The sequence below is a fragment of the Montipora capricornis genome, chromosome 4 (genome assembly GCF_036669925.1).
Source record: "Montipora capricornis isolate CH-2021 chromosome 4, ASM3666992v2, whole genome shotgun sequence".
NCBI classification, from domain to species: domain Eukaryota; kingdom Metazoa; phylum Cnidaria; class Anthozoa; order Scleractinia; family Acroporidae; genus Montipora; species Montipora capricornis.
Genome location: NC_090886.1, coordinates 54433500 through 54450999, shown reverse-complemented (window position 1 = coordinate 54450999; position 17500 = coordinate 54433500). Strand labels below are relative to the sequence as shown.

The 17500-nt window shown below is 38.9% G+C and overlaps 2 protein-coding genes and 1 long non-coding RNA gene across 11 annotated transcripts in view; 2 read left to right on the top strand and 1 right to left on the bottom strand.

Moving 5' to 3' along the window:
• Positions 1-3983, top strand: part of LOC138047512 (acetoacetyl-CoA synthetase-like) — a 19841-nt gene extending 15858 nt beyond the window's left edge. For both annotated transcript variants that reach the window (XM_068894392.1, XM_068894393.1), the window contains exons 14-18: positions 1402-1527; positions 1687-1756; positions 2180-2238; positions 2878-2977; positions 3387-3983. In XM_068894392.1, coding sequence (XP_068750493.1) covers positions 1402-1527; positions 1687-1756; positions 2180-2238; positions 2878-2977; positions 3387-3636 — 605 coding nt within the window. In that variant the 3' untranslated portion in view covers positions 3637-3983. The remainder of the gene's footprint in view (positions 1-1401; positions 1528-1686; positions 1757-2179; positions 2239-2877; positions 2978-3386) is intronic.
• Positions 3984-6123: 2140 nt separating this feature from the next.
• On the top strand, positions 6124-16380 carry LOC138047508 (uncharacterized). Of its 5 annotated transcripts, XM_068894388.1 has the most exons (4): positions 6124-6424; positions 6693-6971; positions 11090-11180; positions 12349-16380. In XM_068894388.1, the coding sequence occupies exons 3-4, from the start codon at positions 11114-11116 to the stop codon at positions 14496-14498; spliced, it is 2217 nt and encodes a 738-aa protein (XP_068750489.1). In that variant the 5' UTR covers positions 6124-6424; positions 6693-6971; positions 11090-11113; the 3' UTR covers positions 14499-16380. The 5 variants fall into 5 exon arrangements, with proteins under 5 accessions (XP_068750489.1, XP_068750488.1, XP_068750487.1 ...); XM_068894387.1 differs by lacking the exon at positions 6693-6971; XM_068894386.1 differs by lacking the exons at positions 6124-6424; positions 6693-6971 and adding an exon at positions 9335-9824.
• Positions 14929-17500, bottom strand: part of LOC138047511 (uncharacterized) — a 3092-nt gene continuing 520 nt past the window's right edge. Inside the window, exons 1-3 of one of the 4 annotated variants that reach the window (XR_011131857.1) lie at positions 17427-17500; positions 16435-16564; positions 14929-16315 (exon numbers count right to left, since the gene is read on the bottom strand). The exon at positions 17427-17500 is cut by the window's right edge and continues 520 nt beyond it. This is a non-coding gene — a long non-coding RNA (uncharacterized lncRNA). The remainder of the gene's footprint in view (positions 16316-16434; positions 16565-17426) is intronic. The other 3 variants (XR_011131858.1, XR_011131856.1, XR_011131854.1) reach the window with 3 other exon arrangements.

Genomic DNA, 17500 nt, shown 5'->3' with positions numbered 1-17500 from the left:
AAGTTTTGATCCCTATCATTTTCGCATCACTTGACTTTCGGCTAGGAAATCCGAACAGATGAAAAATTTTTATGGGATAAAAATATGCCTATATCTACCATTTAAATACTAAAATACGTTTAACAATGCCATATTTAAGTGGTTTTGAACTATATTCCCGTTGGGTGCCCCTGCCCTATGGGGAGCAGTCAATTAAGTCTGTATTGTATTGTTATTACATAGTTCTTTTTTTTCGTTTTTACTCTTCCGGTGATAAAGGAAAGGCGTAAAAACCTATCTATTTTCTCGCTTTTGGGAGATAATGCGTTGCGGTTTGGCCCGTGGCCTAAATGCGGCAAGGGAAAAATCCTCTTTGAATTTTAGCATTTAATCCCCAATTAGCTTGGTATTCACAAAAGGCAAGGGAAGCAATAAAAAAAGGCCCCAAACATTACGGAGCGCGGCGTCTTCCAACATCAGTACTTTCATGATTTGTTTTCACTGGATGTCAAGTATTGTTCACACGTAGCTTCTATCAGTGAACCTGTCAAACACAGAGACGTGATTGATTGTATCCAGCTTTCTGTGGGGTGGAAAGCAGGGGATTGACCCGAGACTTAACGTGGCCATTTCCGTCAATTGCCGGCCACAAATAGAAAGCGCGTCATCACAAAGCATAACTTTTGTTATCTCACGACAAATGTGGCAAGGATTTACTCATTACTGTTTTGTTTTTCTGGGCTAGAACTCCCTGCAGAAATTTTAAATTATGAATGACCACTTAGCAAACGCATATATCTACAATTGTAGCCAACCAAGGTGTTACTTATGGTGGCCTGTGATGATGTGTTTAAGATAAAGAAGGTTGTGTTTTATCTCTTCCGAGCAGTGTCATGAATCGCTCGGGTCGGCCCTAAATTTCGTTTTAGTTATTAAAATGCACAAGAAACCCAAAGCACAGGGGGCACCCAACGATAATCTTCGATGAAATATGTGCTCGGGAGAGTCAATTACTGTTCTAAGAATCTCGGTTTTACGTGACAGCTGTAGATTTCTTTACTAAAACATCACCTAAAAGATTCGGAACCAGAGGTAAAGTATTGCCTTACGTTTTCGGAACGGATGTTTTTGCAATTCAAGTTTGGCACTTAAAAAAGTCACCTAGCAGCGTCGGATGAGCAAATGGTTTCCTGGAAGCCGGTAACGTTCCGCTAGCAATTTCTGAAATGAAGACCTCATTCCCTAAAATTTTCGGACACTTCAATTTCCAGAAAAAATACCAGCGCATCTAAATTCAACCGGTAGAAGATGCACAAAGCATATTAAATTCATTTTGCCAACTACAGAAATTGAGAAAAATTTGCCAACCACTTCTGAGCAGCCCCGAAGCTACTCACACACATGTGCTATTAAACGTTGTAGGTGAAGCAGTGTATGATCAGAGCGGTGAGTTGGTGTGCATAAAGCCTTTCCCTTGCATGCCAATTTGCTTTTGGAACGATCCTCATGGACTTAAGTACAAGAAGGCTTACTTTGACAAGTTTCCAGGTTAGTTTCTCCATAAAAGTGAATTTCCCAGGACACGTTAATTTAACTTGTTGCACAGGGAAACCAAAATCGTATATTCATAGGACCATCTCTAATTTATCTTGTCTCTTATTGTATGACTTGGATGAAAGTTTTTAGTTTTCAATTTAAATTGAACAGGCGTTTGGACTCATGGAGATTTCTGCTCAATTAACTCTTCAACAGGAGGCATTTTGATGCTTGGCAGAAGGTAAAATGAGCGATAAGCTCAGTTGACATCGCTGAGTGACAAGGGTGAATTACATAAGAGCGTTGATCTATCACTTTGCGGCCTTGCGCCAGGACAGTCACAAATGTATTCATTTTTAGATACCCTTTGCGCGCAAAACAAACAAAGGGCCGTCAATTTGAACCAATCAGAAGAAGCCATGTCACGCGTGACTTCTTCTGCTATGTTTTTTTCAGTGACACGACAACTGATTTTCGCGGGAACGGGTATTCTAAAAATAGGCTCATTTGTGACTGTGCTGGGGGAGCCCACCCATGCTATACCAACACTCTCATCTCGTTCACTGTTGTGAGTGATTGTTAATTTACATTCTTGTTTTATTGATTTCTGGTAGCTATTATGGTGATATCACTTCTGACTTATGTTATTTATTCTGGACTTCAGTGACGGAACTTTGAATCCAGCTGGTGTTAGGTTTGGAAGTGCGGAAATCTACAACATAGGTAAACTTAAGTTCTGTTAAGTAGGATGTCTGTGCGGCATGCTTTTGTTTATATCCTCTGAACTCCCACAGGAAGTTGAAGAGATGATATAGTTTTAATGGTGACTCGGGGATACTCGGAAAAATCCGAGTGCTCCCGAATAAGAGTCGATCCTACGACCTTCCGATTTCTAATTCGGATGCTCAATCACTGAGCTAAAGGAGACTCGTGAGAAAAAGGCCATTACTAGATGAGGGATAAAATTGTAGCTTGGTAAAGCCGACAGATAGAAAGAGCAGGGAGACTGACAACTCAATAAGCGCATCATGTCAATGTGCATGAAGAGACCCACTATATATGAACTGATTATGGTAGTCATCTGTTGGAATATTTGTCTTTCTATTGAAACAAGCGTCGACCAGACAAAACGAGGCATCTTGTTTAAAATGAGTCAGAAATCCCACTAAATACATCATGTGTGCCTTTTCCTGTCAACAAATTTACGTCGACACCCCGTAATAGAGTTAGTTTGAGTAAAACGAAGTCCTGCATGGCCCCGTTGTAGAACTGGTTGTTTCAGTAGTTGTCAGTTTAGACACAGGCGTCAATCATCTAAATCGAATTCGAAGATTAAAATTAGAAGAGGTTCTCATTTTGTAGTTGAGCAATTCGAAGAAGTGGAGGACAGTTTGTGTGTTGGGCAGCCAACCGACGAAGGAGAACGAGTTGTACTGTTCTTGAAAATAGCCAACGGATTCAGGTAATGATCAGTCAATGGATATGATATATATTTGATGGACTCGGATTATACCAAAGGGAAAAAGGGGTTGGAAAAAATTGAATTTCGAAAACATAACAGCTTTATGTCGGGCAACGATCCGTTTTGTCATGTACTACGCATTCCCTATTAAGGGCCATTTCAAGAAACATGCTCTCAGCGTGTTACAAATTTGGGACAACCGAACAGCGATTTACGCCTTTGGTAGAGCACGAAATGCGTGCATAGCTTTATGTACTTTGGCAGTCAATCATCTTGCCCTGAAGGCAACGGATGCGAGAAACAAGACCCCGCATTTGTTCCAAGGTATCCTATGTAAACACCTTATAGAAAAACGGCACTGAATATTTGCTGAATCACCCACTAGTTTGCCGTTTGATTTTGATTGCAGGTTCAACAACGAGCTGAAGGCAATGGTAAAGACCACAATTCGACAGCGGCTATCGGCGCGTCACGTTCCAGAGATTGTAATTGAAACTAAAGAAATCCCTTACACAGCCAGTGGTAAGAAAGTGGAAGTCGCAGTGAAAAAAATTCTGGGAGGAGAGCGAGTGACAAGCAGAGGCGCTCTTGCTAACCCTAATTCACTGGACTTTTTCTTCAATATACCGGAACTGAAACAGATAAATGGGGCGTACTGAATTTTAGAGAATCGATATAGTTATATTATTTTCATTGCGGAAAAAAATGTACAGATGATATTTATTGTACTAGATTGAGCTAATCTGTGAATTTCGGTAACATTATTATTGACATGAAAGAGATTTAAGAGCAATTCCTCAAGAAAATTTCAACTCGTCCAGCAATCGTAGATTAATTAAGGGATGTTGTCAAAACACAAACAAAATCTGCTGCTGCAAATTTTCATCCTTGTACGTATTTTGAAAAATCACAATTCGGATTCGGATAAAAAACATATGACGTCTTAAATGATGTATAAATAAATAAATAAATAAATAAATAAATAAATGCACATCGGAGATTTAAATGATAGGGTGGTTCATGATATCATTTTGTCGCTATTTCTAGTAATAGTTTCCTTGCTAAAACTGGCCGTTTTTACACTAGAGACGCTTAATATGTCCAGGCGAATTATGCGTCTCTCATTTTATTCCTTTTAGTGTAAAGATGGGACGAACTATATAAGACGCGTAATCAGTCTGGGACGAACTTGGGCAAATATTTTTTCTGCATCTCTTAAATTCGTCCAGTATAAAGACCGGCACAAGACGCATATGAATGGTTGTGCACCAGGACTCGGTTTAAAACCGAGGCAAACAGCAACTTGGAAATGGGCTAATATGCGTCTCTAGTATAAAAACGTGCATTCCCAAACATGTGGCACAGGTGAACATGAAGCGTGGGTTCCATTTCTGAAATGAGAAACTGAATAACGTAGTAGGTCATTTTCGCATTTGCTGTTATGAAGACAACGATAATAGACGTTTTCTGGTGGTAATAATAGAGAAAAACCAGACTTTTTCAGAATAAATGTTTATCCTGTTAATCCAGATTCCATCGGCAAGTAAACAATTAAAAATATTTTTGAATCCTGATATCGTCACAGCTCTCTGCTGAAGACTCGTCCGTGTTCAAATCCTGTGTGCATCAAACTTGATCTCAACAATTATTCTCTTGTAGCTACGTACATCGTTAGTTTCATTTCCCCTATATATGCCGTTTTAAGGAGGGGGGGGGGGGGGTGGTTTCCTACAACAGTTTAGCTAGTAAGCGCTGAATTTGCACTGCTTTTCCCCCTGGACAAAGACAAAGGAAAGTGCCTGATATGTTAATATCTTTCACATTCATTGCAACTTGTTCCTATTGTTTTTGTCCTCTCTGCATCGCTATCAAGCTGAATATTAATATTTCGAAATTGGTCTACTCGACAGCGGCTGTCGGCGCGTCACCTTCCATGGAGTGGCTTTTCACCGAAATTCAGTTAAAAGCCACTCGTCGGAATATAGCAATACCTGCTTATGTCTTCTTTCGTTGCATATTTCATATGGCTCACAGGTACGGTGCCCGGTTAGTGCCGTGCAAAATTCGTGCTCGATTTTTCTTTTCTCTACATTTTTCTTGACCTTTGGTTTTTATCCTAAAACCAAAATCGAAATTTTTCTCGACTTTTTTCACCCGACTTTAGAGCTTATGGTGGTGTAAAATCAAACTTGCGGGGCTTCTCCGCACACAGGTTTTGTCCTCAACTGAGGACCAATAAGTCAGCATGTGCTTCAGTGTCGAGGGTAAGATTACCTTTTGGGTTCACCAAAAAGAAATCAGGTGGTATTGCCCATCTCCTAAACTGGCAACAATCCCCGGCCTTGAAAGCAATTACACGGTGGAATAATAGTAGCTGCGGGAAGCAAATCGCCTCAAAGATGCCGTCTGTTTTGAAAGGATCTCTTTCACAGAAAAAACACTCAATAGAATTACACAGGACGAAGGACAAAAAAAAAGAGTCAGATAAACACTGGGTTAATTCAGGAACTGAGCACTTTTTTGGACAAAGCGCTCTTGAAATAGGATTACTTACTTTGACGATTATGTGTATTGCCGTATTTATAGATTATGAAGGACCTTTCGATGACAAACAATCTCGATGTTTCTAGAAAATCTATAAAGAGGCGCCTTTGGAAGGTCTGAAATAAATTAGAGCCACCTTGAGCGTTGTAATCATTTGTTCATTTGTATAAATGTGAAGAGAAGGAGTATAAAAAGACTTGAGCATCTGGTTCCATAAACCAGTTTTAATTGAGCCAGTGTGAAACTCTCGGCCTCGGCGAAGCGTTACGGCTACGTCTGCATCGTGGGTAGATTCGTATTGGTTTATTCATTGCAGCACAAATGAACAGAACTCCGGCCTTTGCCAACGGAGGTGAACTTAAGAAATAACATGCAAGACGTAACCGAAACTCTTGCGCCAGGCGGCAACATTCTGTCTTGTTGACTCCAGCTAACTTGGTAGATAATAACTTGACACCATACAACGAGTATTCACGGGATATTAATCAGCTTATAAAGTTTTCGTTTCCAAAAACAAAAGATTAAACAGCCAATGACGAAATCAATGAGAACAACCAATCATAGTGACATAGGCATTGGAGAACTGAAGAACAAAGGCAACAGCTTCAGACTTCCAGAACAAACTGTTCATCGAAACAAGATGTTCACGGCATATCCGCATTCATAACAAGTCCTGAGCAATTGTGTCCACGCAATCGGTCCTACCTCCCTCAACTCTCTGAAAATAGTGTCTGAAATAACATCACTATATTTATCATTGTTCTAATCAGACTTGTCTTCTGTGAGGAAGGGAAACGAAATGAAACACTGCTGTTGGTTGTTCCACGCGTATTATTGTTTATCAGTAACTCTTGATGCCTTTGAGGGGAAATGAAACTGGCATCATTTTCTCGCTTTGTTCAGGTAAGTTGGACAAATGCAATGAAACAGTTTGTGGTAAGAAAAGTAACGGGAAAGAACAGCGCAAAATGTCTTTCAAGCCAAAGCGGTTCAGTATTGAATTCTACTTAAGGGCGATATTCAGTTACAAAACAGAAAACCGAACACTTGAAAGTACAAAACAAAAAAATGCAGAGGTAGTCACATTTTGGTTGACGACCACCCTCAGCTGCGTGCTCCGTAACGTCTTTAAAAACAAATGAACGATGGCATTTTATTTGTTCTGATTCAGTGAATGAGACTTAACCTGAAGTTGCCTGAGAGTAAGGGAGTACAATGATATTGCAAAGTACTTCCATGGCACCGGGCACCGCTGAGAATTGCGCCTGTTGTTGTCCTAAGCTCAACCTGGTGTATTAAACATTAGCAAACTCATGGTTAGCCGTGGTTACACGCATTAGTAGAAAGGAAGTTTCAACGGCTTCAAAGAAACACAAGAACTCCGAGGATGATTTTTGTTGGAGCGTTGAACACGTGTCAACCAGAGACCAACAAGAGCCACTCCAATAAGGTATCTAACTGTGATTTTTTCCCCACTCACCTGGTCATCAGTACTGATTCATATTTCAATAAAGTGAGAAACCATTGCTAGGCTTTGAGTGGGGCAAAAGAAGCAAGCTACTCAACAAGATAGATCAAATGATTTTTGTCATTTTAAGTTGTTTTTACTATAAACTGCAATGGATAAACACGGTAAAATTACGAGGCGGGGACATGGCTATTGCCAGCGTCATTGTTTTTGACCTCTTCTATTGCTCTCACAATGATTAACTATGATAACGTCATTGGAGAAAGATTCGGTTGCATTCCAGAACATCTTATAGCAAGAGAAATCTTCGAGTTTTTCCCTCCCACACTCTAAGCACAAAACAACAAATTCCAAAAAGAAATGGCAGTTTGTTCGATACCAGGTATGACAAAACGATCCCAAGCAAAGTGGCGTTTGACATGAGATAGAACTAACAGACTAAATAAACTTCTAGAATGTCCAAATATCTTGCAACCCACAAGTTTCAGGCTCCAACCTCACATTGTGTTTCCAAAATGCTTCTTTGTCATCTTGTGAAAGCAAAGAACAATAGTTACAACCACACGCGCTTTTTTCTTATCGTTTTCACCTAGCAACCTTGCAACGCGAAATAACCAGTTAATCGACTAGTTTTGAACTTCTCTCGCGCTCTTATGTCAATGTTTTTTAAAATCTCCATTTTTACCTATCCACTGTAATCTCAGTTTCACATGTTACGTCATTGTTTTCAACCGACTCCTTTTTCACCTGTCCACACTACCACCAAGGCGTTCTTTTCTTTTAGTGTTCACTGTCACTTCGTAAAGCGTTTTCAGAAGCGTCTACCTTCTAAGGCGTTTTACGCCGTGCCAGAGCAAGTGGATGATAGGCGGAAACGCATAAAAAAGGCATGCGTTTTCAAATGGAAACGCTCACGTGTTCGGATGGGGGCTCATAATCAGGGTAACGATTTCAGTATCAATTTTTGTCTAAAACTGGGTTAAATGTCTTAAACAGGGTATCAAAAATCAGAATTCTGTCTTAAAATGGGTAGGAAAATTAGGGATATTTGTCCGGGTATGAGGGGCCGCGCCGTACCTCCCCACCCAGGGATATGTCGAGTACCCCCCCCCCCCCGGGACTATAGTCCGGTAAAACTGACTGCGATCAAAGGAACGTCCTTCATGTAACAGCTTTGACGATAAATCAGGCTGTTTGCTGCTCGTAAACCTATCTTTCAGTGGGGTTAAAGATTACCAAGGAAGATCTTTCTTTCTTAATTCTTGCCATTGCCGTACTTGAAAATACTTATCTTCATGCCTCTGAAATACAAGACGGCACTCTATTGAAATCAAAAGATAATTATTTTCTTGAATCTCTTGGACACCATAGGGGTTTTGATTGAATGTTTCTATTAAAATCTACGGGTGACGTGCATTGGATTTCGGATTCGCGACCGGCAAAGTTTTTCTGAAAAGTACCTCGCTTTAGCTTCCTCGCCAAACCATATCATCACTCCTTTCGTCAAGGTCCTTGATGTTTCAAAATGTCAAAGATTTGAGCATTCTTTCAACGTCAAGTCGATGGCTTTAAGAGTTGACAGAGACCTGACCCCTAAGATGAGCTCACCACAGGTTGCTTTAGATAACAGAAGCAGGAGTATAAAGATTAGAAGATTACTTTCTTGATGATTTCAGGATTTAATGGAAATATTTTGGTCTTCAATTCTTTACAAAAAGAAGGGGAACTTCATCTGTTGTTTGTGACAACTTTGAGTGTTTCTGTCCCGAACAGGAAAAAAAAACACCCTTCTGAACAATTTAAATATCCCTTCGGAAACTAACAGTCAAAGAACTCTTTCACTCAGCTCCACCTTATGATAAAAAAACAAAAACCAGGAAATGCGAATATTGTGATACCGTGTGATATACCGGGTGTGATACGGAAAGTAGATAAACAATGCGATGTCATTACAGACCTGATGGAGTCCTAAGAAATTCAGGAACGCACAAGGCACCTTAGAAAAACATTGAAAATAATTAACCTGCAGTTCGAACTCTTGAAGAGATGAACTTTGCATCGAGATCCTTTACTGCACTAACAATAGACTAACAGACTGACTTGGCAACAAGGTGCATAAAGGTGCAAAATGTATCGCATAGTTTCGATAAAAGCAAGGAAATCGTGAGCGACAGCGAATGTACTAAAAATTTCCGTTCACCTTCAAGTTGACTTAAGTTCAGTGTTTGCCAAAAGCAGCGATAGAAAGTTCAATGCACTCTGGTCAATCGTGAACGAGGGAATAAATAGAAATACTTGTTGTCAGCTTCATCAAGGGCGATGTCTTTTAAAACGCCCAAAAGAGCAAAGAAAATTCAGGGTTACGTTTCCATTTGTGGTTAATAATCTCTTTACGTTTTATCATAAATAACTGCCTCTGAGGGCGCAGGGCAGTCGGTGATATCAGATCTGTATACTTTATCTATCTCTAAGCCCGAGTCCAATGAAATTTTCCACGAATAATCCGGTGCATCCTCCCAACAGATGAAAGGATGGAAATCGAGTTATGGTTTGATTTCTTCTTGATCGATGCCGGACGAAGCGGGATTGGTTCATTTGAAAGAACCCAGACCGTGAAGTTTGCCAAATTTGATATTTCTTGAAAACGAAAATTGACGTGATTTTCGCTTGTCACACGCCCAGCATGTCACCTTATCCTGACCTGTCAATCAAACGCAATCCGTGCACCTAAAGTGGCTGCCAATTGTTCGAAATGGATGTGTTCCGTGATATGTATTTGAGAATTGTTAACACTGATGATCGTCCAAGCTGGGTTTCTTGAAGGCACATTACGAGGTAATCACGTCTATCAATACCCTTTCATGTCGAATCCAAAGACAATTAATGTACGACCGAACCAAGGGTTTATCGTGCAGATGACGAATGGATATTGATCGCCATAGTGAAAAGTATCGCCATAGTGAACTATGATGGGGAAACCCTCTTGCCTTGGCACTTACCGAACCCTTGCATTTTCGTAAAGTTAACAAACGCTTCGAAATTCACGGGAAAGACAACTAGACTATGGTCACAGGATGACCACAATTGATATAACTTACATCTATCCTGGTTTATTGTAAGTCAGTTAAACAGAGAGATGAAGTGAAAATTCCTTGGAATCTGTTTTCACTTGGTGTATTAATCAGCTTTCACATTCGTTGCAGAGTATAGTTTTGACTTCTTCGGTTCACGGCAAGAAAATCTGTTTGTTCGTAGTCGTCCGCTTTGTCGATCGGGAGTAGTAGTGTTTTATCACTTTCAACGTCACCGATCAGCGCTTCTGAACCCAAAAACTATTGGTCTTTTAATGTTATAAGAACTTTCGATGCTCATTAACTAAGTAACAACCTCTGCTACCATTGGGAACAAACATTTTTCGTGTTTAAGAAATGCTATTTGCCATAGCCATGAGTGGAGGTAGATTCAAATTTCGAAAAATTGTGGTCACAATATACGGCTTTCAAGCAGTGCCTCTGCGAATATCTCCGAAGGGGTCATTTTACAATTCTGTTCAATTGGCCATCGTTCAAAACGGCCTGTCCGCTTTAATTTTTCTCGTCTCGTAATTTTTCTCGTCCTTAATTAAAAACAGATAAAGAAAAGCAGATAGGCTATGTTCTTATCATATAACATTTTGGACCAACGCGGTAACGTGTGACCTTTTTAATTTCGAAAAAAGAGCACATTGTGAACATGTTCTGTGAAAGAACTTTTCATGTTAGTGGTAAAAGAGATAACATTCATCACGCAATGTTTCAATTGTTTTTTTCATCATTCCAAAATGGCCCACTGTCTAATAGGTGAAAAGGTTACTCGGTTTTAATTTCACGTTATTTAGGGTGACAAGGCGCCCCTCGCTTTTCCGATAGGAGATAAATCCCTCCGTAACGATGGAACATCCTAAACACGAGATTTCTTTGAAGATTAGTTTACGGCTTTAACACTTTTCCGGAGTAAAACTGAGGAAGTAAGGTATCTCTAATGGATGAATGCTGCGAAACTGGCATAAAACAGCTACACAGCACCCAGATTAACTCAAGTGTGTTTTGTTCTGAGTTTAGTGAGCGAGGAATACTGAAGACGGGATGCAGGCAATGAGAAATTCCTATCTTGGTGGTGTCCTGATTGTGTTGCTGCTGTTTATCAGATTAGGTAAGCACTGCGTGATAAACTATTTTTTTCTCTAAAAACACAAAGCCTTCCTTCTTTGATGCGTTTACTCAGTTTTCACAGTTTATGTGTAACGGTGTGGTAAATAACTGTGATCGCTTTGAAAACTAAAGAGTGCCTTACTTGCGTTTCCCTGTCGTTGCTTCGTCAGAGTGTGTTGTGCGTGATGTACGAACCATTTAATCTTTCCTTCTGTCATAAAACTTTTCTCAGAAGAGTTAGTATTAAAGGGTGATACTATGAAAGCCGCTTTATCTCGAACGTTGCTTAAGTCCTTAAAAATTGGCTGGAGTTCAGCCTTTCTGTCCATAATATGGTTTAAAGTGAGAGCTTCGGCCAACCACATCAAGGAACCCTGAATCGACCAGAAGGGGCTTTGGAAGGTTAACAGCTTAGTGATAAAAGAGTTTATACTCCAATTATACATTACGTTCTCTGATTGCCTCTGACATATTTAACCTTTTAAACAGATTAACTTTATTGGCTGCGATGCAGTAAAGTCTCAATTAAGGCTCTCATATGTCAACTCAGCCATTATGTTACTTACATGTATAATAGTCCTGATGGACATGGAGCATGGACCATGCTTGAACGTGTGCCGACCACCCAACCGGTTATTGAGTAATACTCCCTGCAGTGCTACATATTCAGGTGCTAAAATTCAAACTGGGAGTTCCTCAATTCTAATTGCATCTAATCTGTGGCCTAAAAGCCAATTTTATTAGCCACACAAACATATTTAGCAAATTAACGAGTCCTTCATTTGTTTTCAAAATAAATTTAGAGATAAATTTAAAAGAATCTTGGTTAATAGAAAGAGATGATGAACATAATAATAATAATAATAACAATAATAATAATAATAATAATGATGATGATAATAGGTATAAGTAATAGTAACGAATGGAAGGAATGAGAGGACGAATGAATGTTGTTTGCAGAGTATAGTAGTCAAGATAACATTAAGATTTAACTGAAGAGAAAAATTGTGGCTGGTGCAAAGTAATGGGTTGGATGATTTCATTTAGTCATCCATTGGTCATTAATCTATCAGACTCAGCCTTACTTATAATAAAATAAAAATATAAAGTAGATTGTCAGTATGTCTCAGACAAAAATAATAAGTTACCCAACCCTTATTGTTTTCTAGGGTTTCCAAAAAATATTTTCAACAGTGATATCTCAAGCAAAGCAGATGAAAAAGATGACAAGTTTCTTAATGGCTTCCCTGAAAGAAGACGATCCAGGAACACTACGGATCAAAATTTAAACAAAACATTGGCACTAGTCTTGTCAAGGTTTAGGGCGGAAATGGCCACCTTGTTTTTATCACTACCTAATATGAAGCAAAGTGAACTCCTTGATAATATTTCCAAGGCAACCTCCTGCAGTGTGTCAGACATAAAAGAACTTCTCAACAACTATACACAATGGAAACACAATACAGAATGGAAACACAATATTAATGACAGTTTTTCATTTGATCGTTTTCGGATGGGTATGCGCCATCTTAAAACAAGCAAATGTGTCAGAATCATTGACCACAAACTTTCGAAAATGTTTGAAAAGTTTCCCTTGCCATTTCAATGCCACCTTGTGAATACTATGTCCATGGCCTACAACAAAGGAAGGAGGAGGCACTTGCCCTTTGGTGGTTTGACATTTGAGGAGACCCAGAATGCAGTGCAACAAATCTTCCCATTTGTAAGGTTACCTCGAGCTTGTGCTGATACCAAGATGGATTGTTTGAAGTTAATACCTTCAATTCCTCCAGTCAACATCACTGTGAACTTGATCAGTGGGGACAAAAGAACGTGGTTGCCGAGCTTTTCAAACAAAGGACCCCAGATTTACCGGACTCTTCTGGAATATGAAATGGTGATTAATCACAAAGACAAAGTTTTGGGTCCAGGCAGCACTACTCAGTATTTGGCAGAAAGCAACGAACTTATAAACAGTGCACAGCTCATCATTGATGAAGTCTATGGAAACAGCAAAAAATTCTCCATTTTATTCAGACTGAAGGTGAAAAGAAAATCATCTAATCACCTAAGAGAGTTGAGATCAACCTACAAGATTGTGCATGCTCTAGTTGCAAAGACACAGGAACAACTTGTGGAAATCTTAAATGCTAATGTCATGTCCATAAGCTTAAGTAGACGGCAATCAAATAAAACAATTAAATCACCATTAACATCAAACAAATGGACTCTGAATCAAGTCCACAAGGCAAAAGACCTCTTCCCAGCAGAATTGTCTGAATACTTCAAACAACTCGGAAAGCTAGCGCGATGCTTTGTGGTTTGTCACATCTCCACAAGAATGAAACAAGAACCAAAGGAGGTGGAAATGGTTTACACGTCTTTTGGGCTCCTGTCAAGGAAGCATACATGCTTTTACACACAAAGAGAAGTTGACATCAACGGTACCATTACTGTCACTGAAGAACGTTTTACCCCCAAAACCACCCTAAAAACAATTCTTACAGCGACTAGAGGGAAGGTCATATCAACAAAAAGAAATGACACAACATTGGAAGGAATTTCAAGAAGGGTCTTTGTGGACGACTTTTCCATCTTGGAGAGCGCACTTTTCACTCTTCTGGGACTTTTATGCATTATTATTTTAGCTTTCTCCATATATTGTTTGGTATTAGCTTTGAAGTCAAGTTCATCAGTACAAGAGAACACTGCACCAAATGCTCCAAATGAGACTGCATTATTTTCTAAGGGTGGAAGTACGGACACCACAGGGAGCAATGGGAAGGGTGGTGTACATTCCATCAACATGATTCATGAAAAAGAGACAGAGTTGAGACAAGCTGCATCTGCAGACCAGCTTAATTTGGCAATAATAAAGAGCAATGCAAAAAAGAGTTGCAAGTATTGTTCAAAGCTCTACTCTCTGCAACTGTCAGATCAAACTTGCATTTCTGACAGTGAAATTTGTTCCAAAATTTCACAATTATTGACAGATCACAGTGACACAGCAAATAATAGAATACATAAAGAGAACGAACATATAGCCAATTCACTGCTACATGTTCCAATGGAGCCACTCTGGAAAAGGCGTAGTTCTTTTAAAACTGCATGTAGAAAAGGGGATCCAAGTATCGCTGATGACAGATTATTTGAATCACAAGGTGAAGGTGTAAGGTATTGTGAAACTTCCAAACAAAGGAGTACACCTCAGCTACAAAGCACAGAGAACTGCCACCAATCCCTTTCAGAAGAGTCACAAGAAATGGTTGTCATATTGTTGAAAAATTTTAGGCAAGTTCTGAAAGAAGAACCGGTTTAACAGTTTTCATACGTGTAGTCGACTTTAAATATTTAAGAAAAAAAACTTTTCGAGATATTTTTGCTATTTATAAATATATTGTTTTACAAGATTGTTATGAACTAAGTAGTCCAGAAAGTTAAAGTTGAATAATAGACCAGACAGGGATGTCGTCTGTAACTGAAATTGTTGAACATTATTTTAGAATATAATCTTATGACATTTCATTATGTGAACTGCAGAATGGACATGAAAGATAGAAAGGTCATCACAGTTAGATAAGGAACTTACCAGTTGCAAGTAGGTCTGAAAAATCCAGGATTGAAGGAACCCTAACCCTAAAATCCAACCTAATAAGGCAATCTTTGCTCATGTCATTGTTACCATTATTTTTCTTTCATTAGAGCGACTTTCATATGACCTTGAAAAATAACATAACACAGAACGAAAATCAAAATGCAAAACATTTAATTGGCTTATTGAACAAAAACAAACAAGTGCAAATTTTCATTGGCTTAGCAAATGCGAATGCAAACAACATCATCTCTCCATGGAACTATCTGGAAAGTTTTGCTTTGACATCATTTGAAATCCAGTAATGTTGGGCAATTGAACTGTTTACTGCCCATATTAGGCGTTTCCTTGGCAGGAATAAGTAGAAGCTTTGTTTTAATCTTGCCAAACATCGGTCTGTGAAACAAATTGCGAACATATGAAAGTGGGTCTAACACAAAAGTTTGCTCACAGAAGGCATCATCCTTATTAATTTTACAAAGACTTCACAAGGCAAAAGAACTTGTTAAACTTAGTAAAATCTCCAGTTTAAACCCTTTAAGCTTTGATTACGAGCAAGTAAAATTAGCCATCTAAAACTGGGGATAAATTCTTGGGTGAGAAAGGTGCTAATGCTACCATACATTCTTTGTAAAATTTCAAATTTTCAAAGCACCATTGCTCAGAGAAAATTTTCAGAGGTAGTTCATTATAATGCAATGCACTTTCATTATTCATTACTGTAAGTAAACAATTCTGTCCCAACTGATTCAAAGGTGTTGGAGAAAATGTTGCTGAAGTATAAATATCCACCTTTTAGCTTGCTGTTAGCAATGGTTACATTTTCTGTTGTTGAATTTTAGTGATCCTGAGTTTATATGTTTCTGTCCCACAAAAGGCAAGTGGATGTTGATTGTTCCCATTCAATGACCAGTCAGAAGACACTGACCAAAGCAATATGAATTAGGAAATTTTTGTTGTGCAGAAAACTTATCTGCCAAGTTGGCATCAATAGGTTAATGACCTCACAATAATATTAGCTGTATGGGTCGAGCATAGTAACTCACTGTTCAGGTTTTGTAATAACCAAGTGCTTAAAATTTCATTACATTGCTCCATCCATAGAGATCATTCAATATTATTATTTGTTTTCAGGAATCCAAGCCCTGGCAAACATTTTTGATTTATTGTGTTGTTAACATTACATCTAGCTGCATACATGTATTAGTTTTTCAAGATAAATTGTCTCTTAATCAGACTCTGCAGAAGTAAAACCAACCAAAACGGACGTCAATTACCTCGAAGTTGCCTTTTACATCTCAAGTTGAACTAGATGTGACCTTGAAGAGTTCATAAATATGATTTGTGGTTAGGATGCCTAATATTGTAAATAAAATACACATACCTGTTATTTATCTTGCAACAAGAAACCTTAAAATTCTAGATGCACGAATTAGAAAGCAGATGTACATGTTTTAGCCATCATTAGCATCTTCACTGGCCATTGCTTTTGTGAAGTAATTTAAGACCCAAGGGAGTTGTTGTTTCATTGTTTTTGCCGTTATCTGAAACATAGTGTAAAATGAGAAGGCATATAGAATGAGGTGTGAATAAAGTTTTTTTGCTTTAAGCTGAATTGGAAGATTTCCCTTATTATGGGGTCTCAGAGCAAGTCCCCACTCACCTTCTTCTCTCACCCAAACCAGTGTAACAATCAGTGCCCTTCCTTTTTTTCTCCTTTGCATGTGGCCTCTCTTGCTCTTCCAACATTTTTTTTTGGCACTCGATTTCCCAGTTATTTATTCTGTTCTTCACTAAAGAGGAGTGAGTCAATAAAAGATAAGACTACAAAAAATGTTTAAAAAGGCACTTTATGACCATTATTTTTCTCATTACTAATGATTGCAAACTACTGTTTTATTGGTGATTATTAGGGCTTTTTTATGTACTCACTTGAAGTTATAATTATTGTTATTAACCCATTGGCCGTTTTTATACTAGAGACCCATAATCCGTCCAGACGAGTTATGCGTCTCTCATATTATCTGTCTAGTGTAAAGACGGGACGAACTATATGAGACGCATAATTCGTCTTGGACGAACTTGGGCAAACATTTTTTCTGCGTCTGTTAAATTCGTCTAGTATAAAGACGAGCACTAGACGCATAATGCGTCTGGACGAACTTTCCAGTTTAGTGCGTCTTCGAAGACGCACTAAAATAGATTCTTCGTCCAGACGCATAATGCATCTTGTGGCCGTCTTTATACTAGACGAATTTAACAGAGGCAGAAAAAATGTTTGCCCAAGTTCGTCCCAGATGAATTATGCGTCTCTAGTATAAAAACGGCCATTGACTCCCAGGGGTTCCCCATTGACCAGTAAAATCACCTGGCGTTAGACAGAGGTTGCAGGCTTGGGTTGCAGGTCATTGTTTCACTATTATAGCTGAAACAACTCAAACCTTCACTATTGCTAACATTAGGCCTAAGAAAGAATGTTTAAGCTGAAGGTTAGCATTTTTGTAAAGGTTTTTGTAAAGGTTTGGGTTGATTTACTTTCATTGTTAATTTCAGTTTACAGTGTCCCCAACTAGCGCGCCAGCGCTAGAACGACTAGACACTTAAATAAAGTTCCTTTCCTTTCAGTTATGGTATACGTAAAACAGTGAACTGCACCTGCACTTGACACCCTCCGGTATGTAAGTTCAATGGTGCTGACATTCAGATCTTCTCACGCTTTTCGAGACATT

Coding starts and splice junctions, on each gene's coding strand:
- LOC138047508 (XM_068894387.1), top strand. CDS start 11,114: ATGCAGGCAATGAGAAATTCCTATCTTGGTGGTGTCCTGATTGTGTTG. Junction 11,181..12,348: donor GCTGCTGTTTATCAGATTAG/GTAAGCACTGCG, acceptor ATTGTTTTCTAG/GGTTTCCAAAAAATATTTTC.